This window comes from Corvus cornix, chromosome 3 (assembly GCF_000738735.6).
Source record: "Corvus cornix cornix isolate S_Up_H32 chromosome 3, ASM73873v5, whole genome shotgun sequence".
NCBI classification, from domain to species: Eukaryota; Metazoa; Chordata; class Aves; order Passeriformes; family Corvidae; genus Corvus; species Corvus cornix.
Window position 1 is genome coordinate 74,166,439 of NC_047056.1, and position 17,164 is coordinate 74,183,602.

The following is a 17,164-nucleotide window of genomic DNA, read 5'->3' on the forward strand; positions in this document are numbered from 1 at the left end:
GCACATAGCGTGACTTTGAGACAGCAGCCTAGACAAAAAGGACACTGTCACCCAATGTCCGCTATCCCCTTCAATAAATACTAGTCTCTCTGCAGTTTTAAAATACAAATGCCATTGGGCAGCCTCTGTGAATAATGATGGCGTTGGTTTTGTAATTTCTCTAGCTTGTTAAGAATGTGTTCACACAGCACATCCTATTTGCTGTCTGAAAGCTTGAGGATGGTCTGTTCTAAGTGAAGAGAGATGTACTCCAGTGACACCTTCCGTGCCCTTAGACACCTACCATAGGAGTGAATGGGATTTGCTGGATCACCTGGAGGTATCCATGTCTTCCCATGATTTACAGAATAAGCCCAGCAGACTAGAGCAAACATAGAACTTTGACAATGGTAATTTTAAAAGCAATCTGTTCCAGACTCTGTGAGCTGGCAGATGAATGGACTGTGAGAAAAACTTTTCTTATCCATCTACCTTTTGCACTGATACAGAATTCAACCTCCATACAGTATTAAAATAAACACAGGATAGGAATGATTTGGCCAAACATAGACCTCTGTACAAATGAATTGTCTCCTCCTTTCTCTTTATAGCAGACAATAGGCAGAAATAGAAACTTTTGGGTTCCTGTTCTTAGGTGATAGACTGAATGCTAATATAGAAGTCTTAAATGGGTTAGATAAATTGTGTCTTCCAAGTATTCCCTCTCTCTTCATTTAATTTGGAAAGGGAGGATAGCATGAGAGGTATAAAACCTAAAATGAAAACAATAACATAAACAAAATAAACTACAAAAATTCATCTTCATGCCTAACCTATTTTCTGACTCATCAAACTTATTCATAGTCTTGTTTCCAATTTAATTTTGTATTGAAAATTCAAACTTTGAGCTGGACACTTCCTGGGAAGGTGGTTATTGAAAGCACCTTTATAAATACTCTAGTAGCTTGCATCCAATTGTAGGACTGAGGTGAGGATAAATGATGCCAAAAGGCTCTTTACACTGCTGTCACTGAAACCTGAAGAGTCTAGCTTCCTCTTCCATAGAAGCAGTGCCTTAAAATTTGGGGCTCAAATTGTTATTTTAAAATAGTACAGTGATGTCTGAGGCACATAAAACATGTGTGTATATATGTGCATTTCTGCATGTGTGCACACAGGTGCATGCAGGTGTATGAATCACCCATAAGCTGGTCATCCTGGCATGTCTCCTGTGGAAAGCAGGGTTGTGTGGTGGCTTGTCTGCCACTGCGGTTAGCAACCGAGATGTACTCTATACTAAACTTATACATTTCTATATCTGCAATTTATTATAAATGCATAGAATTTATATTAAAGCATTATACAAAAAGCACCTTAGATAGCAAGCATTTGCATATTTTCTGTGTTTTTAGATTTGTATTTGACCACCTAATACAAGTCAGCAACTCCATTTTCTACTGTAACTGAACGATCCCAGGTACCATCTAACACAACGCATTGCTGGAGACCTGAGGAGACCAGATGTAGTAACAGCAATTTTGGCAGTCATTGCCAAAGCTCTGACTGGAAGGGGTGTTTGGGAGAGAAAACACAAGTGCTTGAACACACGTACCAAATTAAATTATATGGACACAAACCATGACACTTCCTTTGCAATATGCCAGGTAAGAACCCAAGAGGCACTGCAGTATGCTGGAGCAAGCATTAAGATCACTTAAAAACAGGGCTGCCCTTATGACATGCTGGGGACTCAAACTTGACTTTGAAAGCATAACCTGATCGGGCTGAGGCTGGGGCAAGACTTACATGCTGCCTGGTAAAAAGCGCTGGGACAACCCAAACTGGGGCTCGTCACGGGCAGGTGGGCTCATGGCACCCACCTCACCACAGCCTTTGTGTCTGCAGAGGCCACATGACACAAGGCAGAGCAGGCCTGAGTCGCAAACCACAACACAGCAATAACTCGTCACCCTGGAGGGATGTCATCCACAGGGACCCTGACATGCTTGAGAGGTGGGCCTCTGTCAACCTCATGAAGACCAATGGACTCAAGTGCAAGGTCCTGCACCTGGATTGTGGCAATCCACAAATTGTAGGGACACACCTACATGGTGGGTGGAGAAGAGACAGAACCACACTGTGGAGAAAGACCTGCATGTGATGGCTGATGAAAAACTCAACATGAGCTGGCAATGTGCTCTCACAACCCAGAAAACCAATGGAGTGCTGGGCTGCATCAAAAGCAGTGTGGCCAGCAGAGCGAGGGAGGTGATTCTCACCCTCTACTCTGCCCTGGTGAGATCCCACCTGGAGTTCTGTGGACAGTTCTGGTGTCCCCAGCGTAAGGAGAACATGAAAGTATTGGTGCAAGTCCAGGCTAGAGCACCTCCCCTACGAATGCTGAGCAAGTTGGGGCTCTTCGGCACGGACCAGAGAAGGCGGTGTGGACACCTCATGGCAACCTTCCAGTATCTGAAAGGGCCTACTGGGAAGCTGGAGAGGGACTCCACATCACGAACTGTAGTGATAGGACAAGAAGTAATGGGTATAAACTGAAAGAGGGGAAACTTATGTTAGACATTAGGAAGAAATTCTTAACCATGAGGATGGTGAGACACAGGAACAGATCATCCAGAGAAATCGTGGATGCCCCATCCCTGCCATTGTTCAAGGCCAGGTTGGATGGAGCTTTGAGCAACTTGCCTACCCATGGCAGTGGGGTCGGGGCTAGATGATCTTTAAGGGCCCTTCCAACCCGTATAATTCCATGGTTCTGCTATCCCACAACAAACCGGCCGGGCCCGCCCCGCGCCGGGGCTCGGGCAGGCGCAGCCGGCGGCCCCGCCCCCGCCGCGCCGCTTCCCCCGGTTCCCGCCCCCGCCGCCCTCCGTGCGCGGCGCTTCCGGCGGCGCCCGGCGCGGCGGCGGCTCCGGCGGCCCGGGCGGCTCCGCCCTCCGGACGGGGTAGGGTGGCGGCTCCGGCGGCGGCGGCGGCGCCGGGCGGGCGCGGGGGGGCCGCAGCGCCGGGCCCTGAAGCAGCCCCGGTGCGGGGCCGGCCCTGGGCGGCCGGTGCGGGCGGCCGCGGGTGTGCGCTCCTCGCCCGCCCGCCCGCCCGTGGGAGGCTGCGGGGCCGGGCCGGGCCCGGCTGGGCTGGTGGTGCTGTCGGGGAAGGGACGCGGAAGGCAGCGGCGGCGCTGGGCAGTCCTGCCTGTCTCTGCTCGCCGCTGCCCCTGGGCCTCGGCGGGAACTGCCCCCGGGGAGGGGAACTGCCCCTGTCGGTAGAGAGCGCGGGCGCCCAGGGAGTGGGAAGTGGTAGGGATTGGATGGAGCAGGGAGGGGAAACAGTGCTGGGACCAGACAAAGCGGGCCCGGCTGGGCACGGGTTGTGCTCCTCTCTCCTTCGGGTCCTCCGCCGCTGCTCGGTCCCTGCGGTGTTACACATTTACACGGCTTCACCCAGTTGCCCGATCACAACACAACAGAAAGCAGGATAGGAGTTGAACTAGCGATTTTATTTTATTTTATTTTATTTTATTTTATTTTATTTTATTTTATTTTATTTTTGTTTTTTGGGTGTGTACTTTGGGGTGCTTCACTTCTTGTGGATTGTTATTTGCTACCAGTGTAGTCCGACAAATGGACATCAGTTGGATGTGAATGGGCATGATTAGGACGAGAGAACACAGTCCTAAGTTGTGCCAGGGAATATTTAGGTTGGCCATGAGGAAGAATTTCTTCACAGAAGAGGTGATTAGATATTGGAATGGGCTGCCCAGGGAGGTGATGGAGTCACTGTCCTTGGAGGTGTTTAAGGAAACATGGCACTTAGTGCCATGGTCTAGATGACATGGTGGTTTTAGGTCCTAGGTTGGACTTGATTATCTCAGAGGCCTTTTCCAACCCAGTTGATTCAGTGATTCTGTGACAGTGGACAGTAACAACTACATGGCCTAGTAGCTGCAATCAGTGCAGTGAGGAAGCAGCTGACCAGCAAGTAAATGCTATACAGAGTATGCCTGCATGGAGAGGCAGTATGATATCTCAAGAGAAAAGTGAAAAGACAAGTAAGACAAATGCATGCAAATTCCTTTTTAAAAGTAGTATGGTGAATTAAAATTTATTTTTGACATGAAGAGGAGAGTTTCACCACAGCTGGAAGAGTAGTTGGTCAGAATGAAGTGGTTTAGTGCTGGTAACTCCAGACTTTGAATAGAATGGGCTACCTGATGATTTACCCATGTTGAGAAACAATTTCTTTTGTCTGGGAAAGCTGCCTCCATAAGACAGGGTGGCCACTTGGAATGTGTAATAGATGCCAAAGTAACTTTTGTCTCCATTATATCTCAATGGTAAACCACATGATGAGTCTGGTCCTGGCAGGAAGGCTGTCAGTGAAGTAGTCTGAAATTCTTGGATTTTGCATGTTTTGGTGCTCATGAAGGCAACACAAGATTTTAGATAGATAAAATTGCCATATATGCCAATTTTTTTTCAAACAGTAAAATTATAAGTTAGAAATGTATAAAATGACTCATTTTAGTGCCAGAATATATTATGGGAAGAAAGACAGCAAATGAGGTCTGAGTTTAAAGTATACTGTAAGATCTTATTAATTTCTAATTAATAATAGTTTCTAGTTTCAACAAGTTGAGTGTAGATGTTGGTATAATCTAGGTAATTAACAGCAAGAGTTGCTAACCTGTGGTAGAAGTACTCTGTTTTAGACTGTAATGTAAGGATCCAGTATTCCCTCTGTGCATTCATGTACAAAGATAATTAAGAGGTTTCCCATTTACCATCTTTTATCTAAGACACACATATTAAATTGCATTAATCTTTCTTGAGAGATAGGACAATCCATTGTTTTTGTCATTTATACGTTCTTTGTAATTTGTCAATGTTTCTGTTTCTTTTATAGTCAAATGAAAGAAAACCCTGCTCAGTGCTCCCAAATGTGAGATTAGCCAAACTGGTGTAAACAGGAATTATTACTTCACTGGCTTTAAAAATCAAACCTGGTGAATGCATGACTTGCATGTACAACATTTGCTTCTCTTGAAATAGTACAAACTCTTGCCTATCATGTGCTTTTCCAGGGATGGCTCAAGGATGAAATGTGCCATATTTCTTTTTTTTTTTCTTCTAAATCTAGTATCTGTTACTTGTTATGTTTTCACACACATCCTTCATTTCACAGCCCCTTGAAATCTCAAGTATTTTTCTGTGTATTTCCCACCTTTTCTCAGCAGTCTGGTTGGTGAATAACTCTGTCCTGTTTCTGCTTGTATGGGATAAAATTGTGATTATTGAGGAGTTGCATTTGCCAAAACAACCAAAATGAATAAATAGAATCATAGAATATCCTGAGTTGGAAGGGACCCTTCGGGATCATATGATCCAACTCCTGGCCCTGCACAGGACACTTCAACAATCACACCATGTGCCTGAGAGCATTGTGCAAATGCTTCTTGAACTCAGACAGGATTGGTGCTGTCACCACTTCTCTGGGGAGCCTGTTCCAGTGCCCAGCCACCCTCTGGGTGAAAAACATTTTCCTCATATCCAGCTTAAACCTGCCCTGACTCAGCTTCATGCTGTTTTTTCAAGTACAATAATCATTAATTGGATGGGTTGCTTCAAAGCTGGAAAATAGATTTGTATACAAAAACTCCTTGTAAAAAGAGGCAAAATAGACTGAAGAGATCTAGTGCTTTTGAATGCTTTAACTTAATTAGTGTGTTTTCCCTTGAAATCACTACAGAAACTGTAAGACATTTTACTTTATCAAGGTTTGCTGTGCTTGGAAGAAGGAACTAGTGAATTTCAGTCTTAGAAGCCTTTCTGTACGTATAGCACAAAGAGAAGAAGGGTTATTTGGAATAGAGAAAGGGAGTTTGCCCATATAATTGAAATAGTCAATTAAATAATAGTCTGGGTAGGAGATACTGTAAATAATATGATGGACTCTAATGTATTTTGAAAGAAAATATCTCTTAAAAAAATTTTATTCCAGGTCTAGTCCCAGGTGGTTTCCTGGAGTTTTGTCTAACTTGTAAAAGTAGAGATAGCATTTTGGTAGCCCTCTGAGCCGGTCTGACTTGGGGCCTGTGCACTCTTTCTCCCCCCTCAAGCCAGCACTGACTTCATGTGTTGGTTTGGGGAGAAGAACAGACTGAAAACTACACTTGCTTGCAGGAGTGTTTCATGTCTGGCTGGGCAAGCCCCAGGGCTCATCTGTCTGGCCCTCCAGCAGTGCCGGCTGGAAAGGTGGCTGTGAAGCAGAGAGGGATGGGCTGCGTGGTGCACGGGATGGGAGGACAGGGCTCATGCAGCCCCAGAGAGAGGCTGGGAATTGGATCCAGCCTCAAATGCAAGATGGACACGTAGGCACAGGATAATAGCTCACAATGTCACTGTGTGTTCATAGCATATTGTTTTTTGTTTCTAACCGAATTGTTGGTACCTTCTGTGCTAGTCTCTGGCAGCTGCTGAAGGTTCTGGTATTTAATAGCACAATTTCAGTCCATTTAATGGAATAGACAGAAAAAATCATGATATGAAAGAAAGAAAAGATGTAGAAGGCTGCTGCTTGGGAGGAGGATAAAAAGACACACTTATAAGAAACCTTTATTAGACTTTATTTTGGCATAATTATGCCTGTACAAAAAAAAATTAATAATATACAACAGGCCAAAGACACAGCCAGAGATTAAAGGCATAGTTGCACCGGCCTAAGTGGATCTTTTAAAAATAATCAAGCAGTTTGAGGGAGGGGGGACTTTTTGACATAAACTTATGTACATGAACTCCAGACCTGTTTATCTCGATGCTTTGCATAGACCTGAGTCTGCAGTTTTAATTTTTTTTGCAAAGTTAAATCCTCTTAATTAGAAATCAGCTTGACTTCTGGTAGTTCCTGAAAAAATCTCTTTGTATCATCTGGCCCTACTGATCTGTATTTAATGTAATTCTTGCACTAGCTTATTATCCTTTAACCTCTGGAGCAATTTTTCATTCGTCTTTTAACTCCACACAATTCTTTTTAAATGCCAGAAGAAGAATTCCTATTTGTATTGTAGTCCTAACGCTTATTTAATCCTTCTTTTATAATAGTTTTCTGTTTTGTCTTACTTGTAATAAACTACTAAATCCGATATTGTTCTGAACCCTTTAAAACTAATTTGCCTCCACTTGTATTGTTTAGACTAATATGTTTTCATGAAAGCTTTCTGTGCCTGCTTACTTACTTTTGACCCTGTTGACCAATGCCAGCCAAAATTGACAAAATCGTGTCAGTGTAAAGGATTTGAAATTTTTACAGGTTTTGTGAAATCATCAAGTTGCTAGAGGGGGAATGACCCAAATTAACATTACTGCTAATGGAAAATCTTCAGCATGATTTCAGGTTATTTCCTCTGTTAGACCTGGCTTAAACTGGCCAGCTACCTGATGTACAGCTCTGAACCACTGGATGGTTTTGCTGGTCTTGGACAAGCTTAGATAAGGAGCACTGCTGGGTTTTACAGCAGCACCACAAGAGCTGCAGTGGCCAGAGGAAACTTGGAGTTTGCAGTGCAGATGTGAAGTTGTGTAGGTTGTATATGTGAGATAAGTGATTCCCACCTCATCTTGAAGTACCACAGCTGAATGATTCTTAAAATTGAGATCTGTAAAGCCATAATTTCCATGGAGCAGGCTTCAAATCATGTTAATCAGTAAAATTTTGAGTTTGAAGGTGGTGTATATGCTGATCTACCCATGATTCCAGGGCTTGATAGCAGTACATTTGTTGAAGTTTAATGTCTGTTGGCATATTCTTTAAATAGATCCTTCTTTCTAAGAGGGGAAAAATCCAGAAGGAGAATGTATTTGTAATCTTTACTTACGTCTTGTAGCATCTCTGCTTTGAAAAAATAAAATAACGATTTTCAGACTGGAGTTGTTTCTTTTTATTTTTTAATTTTTTTTATTTTCAGGAGAGGTTCAGGGTTGTGCTATGTTTTTTACCAGTGTCTTTTCTAAAAGGTGGCTCAGGTTGTTTGGGGGAAATGTGACATTACTGGTTGTTGGCATTCTAGGGGATCTGGTAGTAAATCCAGCATATTGTCTTATGCATTCCCTTCTGCACTGAGTATCAGGAGTAATTCACGTTGTTGACAGCTGCATCAACACGTGAAACTAAACAAAAAGCCAATAATAGAAGAGGCAAGAAAGTGAGAATTGAGTACCTCATTAGTAAACTTTCTTTCTGTCATGATAAGAGGGGCAAATAGTGCAGCCTGTCCTTATCTGTTACCACAAGTGCCTTCTTGCTGAAAACGTTGAGGTGAAAGAGAGCTGTTTGTACATATGTGTGTTTGTGAATATGGGAGCAAGTGGCTGACCCAAAAATCATACACTGTGGATTTGTGTAGAGACTTTAAAAAGTTTAAATTTGTTTAATTAGTTACCCTACTTTAAGCTTATGCTTCCAAAAATGCTATAATAGGGTCTCACTTGTACCCACTGCAAACATTAAATACGTGGTTTGTCTGCCTAGAAGTGTGAGACATTGTGTTAGTTGTTACTTGAGGTGTCTTCTGCAATAGAAGGGTCACATCTGTTGATTCAGAGATTACCGCAGTGTGTATCCTGTGGTAAACTAAGCAGCAACTCCAGCACGGGCTGGTTGAAGAAACATTTATTCTATTTTGAGACATTCTTAGTCATCCCTGTTTTGGTCTCTGACGGGTTACAGGCATTACTTCTTATTCTCTCCTAGTAAAGCTGATGGACAAGTTAATGAGAAGGCCACTTTGTCAGGAACAGTTTGTGGTGCTGGAGGATGTGAATTCATAGCCCAAATGTGTTGTAGTGCCAGCGGAAATTGGAGAATATGCTCCACATTTTGTTGTGTGTTGGTAAAACTCACAGTTTACATCACACAGGTATGGAGCAGCTGCTCAATATGGGACAAGCATATGTAAGAGGATCTTTATTAGTAGGGAATATGATACAGCCCTCCTGTGTCCTGTAGAGAACATTCAGCTATAAATGTTTCTTCACTGTTGTAAATAGAAAACTTTAGTAAAGTAACTTAGCTTTAATTTAGCTTTTTCTAAGTGTTAAACCTGCTTATTTGATTGTTTTACTTGTGTTGGTGTAGGCTGTGTGAAACACAAAGATATCCTTAATTAATAGTATATTTTGTCTTGGGTTTTTTAGGTATGCAGGTCTAGTACATTTTGTGTTTAACTGACTTGTTACTTTAGTGAAAATACTTTCTCTTGTTCAGAATTAAAATGCTTTCTGTGGGGACTTCTGATGCCAGGACTCTTTTGAAGACCTCGTTTGTTGCATGGTTTAAAGGAAGATGATGTTGTTAGTGAATTTGGAGCATCCTTCAGGAGGCTGGTGACCCTTCTGTCAGCGTGTGTGCTGTCATGGACAACTTCAAAAGGTAAAGGCGGTATTTTTGTAACTCTGTTTCAAATTAGCACTCTCATAGAGGAACCACTGGGTTTAGATTAACACTCCGAAAGCTCATTCTTTTCACTCTTAAAACCATTTACAATGTTATTTTAAGAAAGTAAAACCATTTACAACGGTTTTAAGAAGCTGTATCTTCACAATGGGAAGGTGTATCTTCAGATATGCTTTCAAAGTTGTTTACAGCGAGAGCCAAATTTCATTTCGTACTTGAATTCATTTCCCTGAGTCAGTGCAATTTTTTTTTCTCTTAATAAATCTCTGAAGATAATGCTTATTTTGACCATTAGTTTTTTTGTTGCTTGAGGGCTGGTTTTGGCTAATATTTCTTCATAGTCTTCTCTTTTTTTAAACAAAAAATAAAGGGGAAGTAAGGTAAAAAGTAAGTGGGAAGCCATGCTTAGTAGCTTCCAACTAAACAATTGTCTTACAATAAAATACAATAATTTATTAATATTGTAGTAGCAGTACTTTGTTTAAGAGGATATTTTAAAGTGCACAATTTGCTTTCTAAGAATGCTGTATCTGCTCATCTGTGTTTATTCATTCTGTTTTATCAGCTCTTTTTCAAAACACCACAGGCAGTTAATGCACCTTATAAAGGACTCCTCACTTTTTACATCTTCCTAAGTCCTATCTAGATGTCACCAGTGTTTCCCATGTTAACAGTTCTGAGCATGTTTTACTACATGTGCCTTCGGCGCCGAGCTAGGACAGCGACGAGAGGAGAAATGAACAGTCGGAGGGCTATCGAATCGAACACCCGAGCCTTACCTATCAATGTTGAAATAGTTCAGTATGCCAAAGAAGTGTTGGATTTCAGCTCTCACTATGGCAGTGAAAACAGCATGTCGTATACCATGTGGAATTTAGCAGGTATTCCCAACGTGTACCCTAGTTCTGGTGACTTCACCCAGACTGCTGTCTTTCGAACTTATGGGACCTGGTGGGATCGTTGCCCAAGCGCTCGGCTGCCTTTCAAGAGGACACCGTCCACCTTCTGTAGCCAAGACTATGTGGAACTTGCTTTTGAAGAACCAGTTTATCCCACTGCAGTGCATATTCTGGAAACCTATCATCCTGGAGCTGTAGTCAGGATTTTGGCATGCTCTGCAAATCCCTACTCACAAAATCCACCAGCTGAAGTAAGGTAATTTTTTTCTCCTTTATGCTTTCCTGTAAGATGTTAAATGCCACAAATAGGGCTGTTTAGTGAACCTTACTTCCTAGTATTTATCATAGTTTTGTATCTGGCCCACTAAAATTTTCTTTATTTTTTCATGTTTTTAAAACTGTGGTGGCTCGTTTTGATAGCAACTTCAGAGATGTGGATGTTTTGTAGGAATTAATGCATCCCCTAATATCAAATTTAATTTGTGTAATGATAGTTTTGGTGTTGGAATTTTTATGGGCAGTAATTACTATGTCTGTATAAAGCACTACTTTTGAAATGGTAGGTCTGAGCTCTTCCTCCAGTACGAAGAGGAAATTGTGTAAAAGAGGCTGAGGATTTATGGTTGCTGTATCATCCTGCTTCAAGTAGCCATAGACTCTTTCTTCTCTGCATGCTTTAGGTTGCATGTATAGTACAATCAGGCACTGTAACTATTCGTATGGAAATGAAGCTGAAACCAGAGGCACAGAACACTCAGACAAAAGGTGCCATTTGTCTGATCTTTATTTTTGGTCTGATCAAAGGGTGTGAGCTGCACTTTCTTTTTACACTCACTTCAGCTAAAAGAAGCAGATTTGATGCTCTTGGTTTTCCTTATACTAGGAAGTCTTGATGAAATTCCAGTTGCAGAGTCAGGAGTGTGGTAACCTGGGGAATGGTAAGATAGTAAAGAAAAACACTGTGTATGAGGTAAGAAGCTCTTAGTGAGGAGGTGGGGAAATAGAAATGGAAGGAGAAAGAGAACAGCTCAAAGCACATGGTGGGGAAAACTGGGAAAAACTGCCAGTGTATGCAACTGAAACATTCCATATCAAAAAGAGATTAAATGATACCAAAGATATAAAGGAAGGCAGAGCTGATAGAAGAATTACTTAACAAAATGTATCCTGCAAAAATTAGTATGCGAACAAATACTATATTGCTATGATATACACACTTTGGTGGTATAAACAGTGCTAGTATGGATGTTGGGTGATTTTTTTTTCCAGACTTACCTTTTACAGATGCAGCTAAAAAGTATATTTTTGAGTCTAACTTAGTATCCCTTTCTTCCTAATACTAGGCCATTGATGTTCATTCAAAAACCCTTGGAAAATCAGGTGTCATGGTTTATTTTCAAAATTCTCGACTAATATATTTTGTATGATTCTGTCATCTACTGTGGTTCAGTGCAGTTGCTTGTTTTACAGGTCAAATGAGAATATGTTGTATAGCTCTAAAGTAAATATCCAAATTCAAGGAACAGTGATAGGTCAAAGTAATAATGATAGGCCACCTAACTTTAGCAGTATGAGAGGATTTGGCACTGTAATACAGAACTTATTTACAGAATGGTATGTGGTGAAGGCAGCTTTAAGACTTTTAAATTCAAAACCTAATGTGAATTGACTTTTGGGCAATTACTCTGTGAACTTCCATTTTTCTTTTTTATGATATAGATTTTACTTCTTTATGATGGAGCACAGAATGGAGCAAAGGTCAAGAAATGTTAACTGAAGGACCTATTTAAATAGGTGCACAAAAAAAAGTTGTTCAGAGAGTTAAAAGGAGATGAAGTGAAAATACTAATATAAAACTTCGGGGTATGTGCTTTATGACTTCTCTTGGGGTGTGGTCTGAGTGAAAGCTCAGATGCCCTTCTTAATAGAAGATTAAGTTTCTGTAGGATATGGCTTTTTAATTTGTAGTCAAGAATCCCTTCTGTCCTGCCTACATAGGTTAACAGCATTTCTGGTTAGAAAAAGGTTGTCTCAGGCATCCTTGGAAACAGTTGTCTGTGCTGCCTCTTCAGTACTTCTTAGTCTTGATGCTAGAGAAGTGTTAGAGCGACCTGGTTTTTTTTTTCTGTTGGCTTACCTTTCCTCAGCAAGACTTGTCTGTTAAGAGCTGCACATTTGGTTTGTCTCCTTTCTTCTAAAGGAGGCAAATGTCTTATGTATGGTGTCTTGAAGGGAAGATGTAGGAAGCCTTTCTCCACATGAGGTACACAGTATTTTTTCTCTGTTCATTTGCTCACCTTTATGAGGGGAATAGGAAGAGGTGCAGGAGTGCAGTCTCTTTTCTGCTTTTGTTCATGGTCCCTTGTTTTGACTTGCAAAAATTCTCTGAGATACCAGCTAAGAATTCTTTTTTTGAAGATGAAATGCTGCTATAATCTCAGGTGATTCCTTGTTTAACTGATGTTTTGGTCTTGAAGCACTGCCATGCTATTTTCTTCTGTTAAAAAAGGCCATGACCTACTTACTCAAAAGGCACTTAGAACTTTGTTTTCCTCTTCTGACTATTTTGATACTTGGTTTTAAATCACCTTATTACCAAAGAAACCTTTCAGTGCTGCTTTATCAGCTGTATCTGTTTCTGAACACCGGTGTAGAACGGGCAGGTCGTTAGCAAAGTTCTTTTTCACCAGTTCTTACTTTTGATATACAAAGAAGGCCAAACTAACAGTGAAGGCAAAACTGTTAAGAGGAAAAAGTCTGTTCAGACTTGCTTAAATGTTATGTTATGTTATGTATGTACTTCCAACTAGGTAATATTTTTTTTCTTTGGCTAGTATTTAGAACAGCTCATTCAAAACTTTGCTGTGTGCAAAAACTTCTAGGCTACAAGAGTCTCTGTAAGGAGCTAATGTATCACAGTTCTTGCTCAAGAGAATTTTATGTATTCTTGTTAAAAAAAGGCTAACATCCACATATTTGGTCAATATATTACTTTATGCTTCAGTTGCATGAAAGAACAACTCATGCAGGTTTTCAGAAAACGGTCTTTGGTCATGTTCCTTTGTTGCTGGTGCACTGAGTACTGCTGTCACAGCTTTGTATGATGCTGGTGAGCTTTATTCAGAGTGTCTTTAGAGGTGGGGTCAGATCTTCATGGAATGGGAATAAGCATTTACTTCTCAGAGGGCATGTAATTGTTTCTAAGTAATCCTAATGCTTAGAACACAACAGTTAGTTTGAAAGTTTTTTTCGTTATGGTTTAACTGGCATCCAGCAATTGGAGGATTCTCTGTCCTCATACCTTTTGCTGCTTTAAACACAGAAGGCATTATATCACTTTTCTCCACATTAAACGATTTTTAAAAATCATAACTATCAGAGAAACTGCTGTTCTACAGCACATGGAAATCTTTTGTGGTTTTCATTTGTGCCTGTCATACCTTGGCTGGTGAGAAGTGTTGGTAATTCGTTAAACTATACTAACATTCCATGTACAGATCTGTTGCATGAATTACCTGAGTGCAGAAAACCCAAGAAAAAAATTAATAGTCTGAGATTAAGAAAATATTGTAACATAAAGTCTCAGTTTTTATATGGTGAAGAAATCAATCCCTATTCTTGACTGTGTTGCGTTATGATTATTATACTAGTGTGGCCCTGGGACTTCGTACTGTAGTGCACGTTCTCTGTTTGTAGGGTTTGGTGACAATGCTGAGTTGTCACCAAGCTTCAGCCACTGGAAGAGGCAGAGCTCTACACACATGTGGTGGGGACAAATGCAGCTGATAGTTCAGCATGAGCTGAACCCAACCAAGAGAGTTTTCTTTGTTTCTCATAGTGTATTAGATTGATGGGTAAGATACAGCTAGCTTCTGTGTTGAGAAAAATGTTTTCTTTCCTTTTTTCCCCCTTTTTTACCCAGAAGTCTTTCTTACTCTTGGTGATTCCCTAATGGCTTCTTCAGTGTCAGCCCTTTTGAAAACATTTTGATATTCTTAATAGTTAGCTGTTGTTAGTCTTTGTTTAAGTGGGAGTCACCAAGTAAAAAATATTTTTTTCAGAAGTTTTTCAACTTTTTCCTTTTATAAAAATAACTCTGGTTTTTAAGTTTGGAATATAAAAGAAAAAATTGGTCCCTATTCTCCTGTTGTGGTCTTTTTTGACTTAATTTGATAGTTGTTTTTAAGTCATATATGTCATAGTGACACTGTATGTTCATGTGCTTTTACAAAGGTTCAAAATCAGAGATTCCTAACTAGTCTGGAATGTGTGGCTATACTTGGGGTGGTATTTCATAGCGTATGTCCATACTGCTGTGCAATGATTGCTTCTTCAATAATTAGAGATTCTCTTGTGATTAATTTTTTCTTGTTTTCTACAGATAAAGTGTGACACTGATTAGGTTTTTTCTCACGGGTGAGATACCATGATCATTTGTCTGGGACCATTTCCATTGTGCCTTGCATATTCCTGTTATTTCTATTTAATTTGTTTAGAATCATGTCGTTTAGAATTTTGCTAGAAAATTAAGCGTGGCTCAGTGTTTCCAAGCTTTGCTGTGTTTGCTGTATACAAAGTTTCTTTCTGTTTCTGAAAGTCTTAAGTCATGTAGAGGCAGAAGCTGCTACAAACAAGAAGGTCAGGCTAATGAAGATGACAAAATGAAATGCTCCCTCCCCTTCCAATGGGAAGTTTATTGTATTTAAGCAGCCAGGAGGGATCAAAATGTTGATTAAAAAAAAAATCCCCCCTTTTAAAAAAAGGGAGTGAAACCAGAAAGGCAGTGTGCTGAATGTAAAATATCATGAGTTCTTGTAGAGAGTGGCATTCAGATGGTTCTTTCACTTTACCTTTTATTCCCTGTGAATCTCAGATGAAAACACCCAAAACACTGCTGATACCATCAACACATTAGAGTGTGATAAGGAACCTTCAGGCCTGTATCTCACCTATGTGTAACACGCAAGTTCTAGACATTTGCATCCTTACTTAAAACTTGTTTTGACATCTTCAGGCAAGCAGCTTTTTCTTGTTCTGATGTCCGTCATAGAAAAATGAATTCTGGATTCATGGAATACAGTCATTTTTGAGAAATGCCTAAAAAGCTCATGTAGACAGAACAGTAACTTGAAGTCCATTCTGCTATTTTAAGTGTCCTGAGCATTCTTGGAGTCCTGTCTGCTGTCTCTGGTATTTCAGAATTGATCTCTTGGTAGAAATTAAAATTTGCTGTGTATTTTCCCATAATAATTAGACTGCCATGAACTCTGCTTATCAGCTTAACCTGAATGATTCTTAAATTATGCTCATGATCTTCCCAGTCTTCCCTGCCTTTATGAGCTCACAGCTGAGGTCAGTGGTACACTTTCCAGGTTGGGTTGAACTAGTGTGCTGAAGCATCCCTGATGTGTTTGCAGGCAGGAGATGTTTTCCTGTAGGTAATCTACAGATCTTTGCTCTTTGCAGTGCAGTTGCTTGGCTAAGAGCAGCATATAATAATAATTGTTGCAGAAGTTGCATTTTCATCAAAGGCGTTGCTTTTTCATCAAGGTGCATTTCCATCAAATATTCTCTGAGTTTCCTTATGTTCTCCTTGTTCGTCTATCTGGAACTCTCCCTTCTTTTGGCTTTTAACTCAGCTATTAGTGTCTTGAGGCAAGGCATTTATTGGATTCCTTGTAGTGTTTTTTTTTTTACTTTCTACACCTATCTTGATTTGACAATACAAGAAACCTCAGCAATTGCAAGCAAAGTTTAATCTTGTATTGCTGGAGAGAAATCTGATTACTTTTCCTAGAAGCCCTTTTTCCAAAGACTCTCTCTTATTACATATATTTCTTCAGAAGTAACCAGGTCTGCTCAGGCATCATCTTAACCATTAAAAACCTTTCCAACAGCATTAGGTCAAAAAAAAAATTAAGCAAGCATTAAATATATGCTCTCGTTTGACACAGACCTTACGATTCTCAGCCTAGAAATCACTAAACTGTATTTTCTTTCATGGTGAAGGAAGGGAAATGGGATTTTTTTTTTTTTACCACATAGGTGTATGGAGTGTTTAGTATCAGAGAAAACTGAGTTTCTGTCTGTCTTCATGAGACAGAAATTTAATAGGAAAACTGAGTCTATTAAGGCTGAATGGAGAAACTCGCTTAATGTCCTCTTTTTCTTCAATGACTAGAGAAAATAACACAGATATTGCTGACTCTTATTCAGGCTTTGCCTGGCACTCCTTGTTGGAAATACTGAGGCTTTCTAGCACATTGCTGATGAAACCTTCTTATCAAAGTGTTCTCATTGTGACATCTTTGATCAGCTGTTACTGTATATCTGCAAGACTGGAGGACAAATAATGTACAACCTGCATTCATTTGGTTCTACTTGATTTTTTGAGAGCTACCTAATTAACTTGGGATGTGGGGCAGGCAGAAATCCTTTGACTTCTTTAAAGGTTTATTAGGATTCAGTTTCTGTTTGTTTTGGGTTAAATAGTTTATTGGGCATTGTAAGCTTGGAACAAATGGCAGGCAACCTTATTAGGGAAACTGATTTTGATATATATCCCCAAACCAGGACTGACTGCAATAATGCCTTTCTTATGAAGGATTTTTAAATGGATTACCATAATAAAAGAATGTTCCAGAACAGAAGAATGAAGTTCTTGCTGCAGCCTCTTGGAAATTTAGACTTTTTAGATCCCATTGTGAATTCTTCACTCTCATTCAGATTACATGCAGCCCATTTAAGTATCACAGTGGTGATCGTAGAGGAGGAGATCACTTCCACTTGCAGCTATGGGTTAAGAGCAAGCCTACACATGGGAA

The 17,164-nt window shown here is 40.5% G+C and overlaps 1 protein-coding gene across 2 annotated transcripts in view; it reads left to right on the forward strand.

The window, feature by feature from the left end:
• The first annotated feature begins 2,864 nt into the window (after positions 1 to 2,864).
• FBXL4 (F-box and leucine rich repeat protein 4) overlaps positions 2,865 to 17,164 on the forward strand; it is a 64,540-nt gene continuing 50,240 nt past the window's right edge. The window contains exons 1-3 of one of the 2 annotated variants that reach the window (XM_039568098.1): positions 2,865 to 2,942; positions 9,253 to 9,417; positions 10,007 to 10,596. In XM_039568098.1, the coding sequence (XP_039424032.1) occupies positions 10,088 to 10,596 (509 nt within the window). In that variant the 5' untranslated portion in view covers positions 2,865 to 2,942; positions 9,253 to 9,417; positions 10,007 to 10,087. Of the gene's footprint in view, positions 2,943 to 3,754; positions 4,043 to 9,252; positions 9,418 to 10,006; positions 10,597 to 17,164 lie in introns of those variants that run through there. The other variant, XM_010403671.4, reaches the window with a different exon arrangement.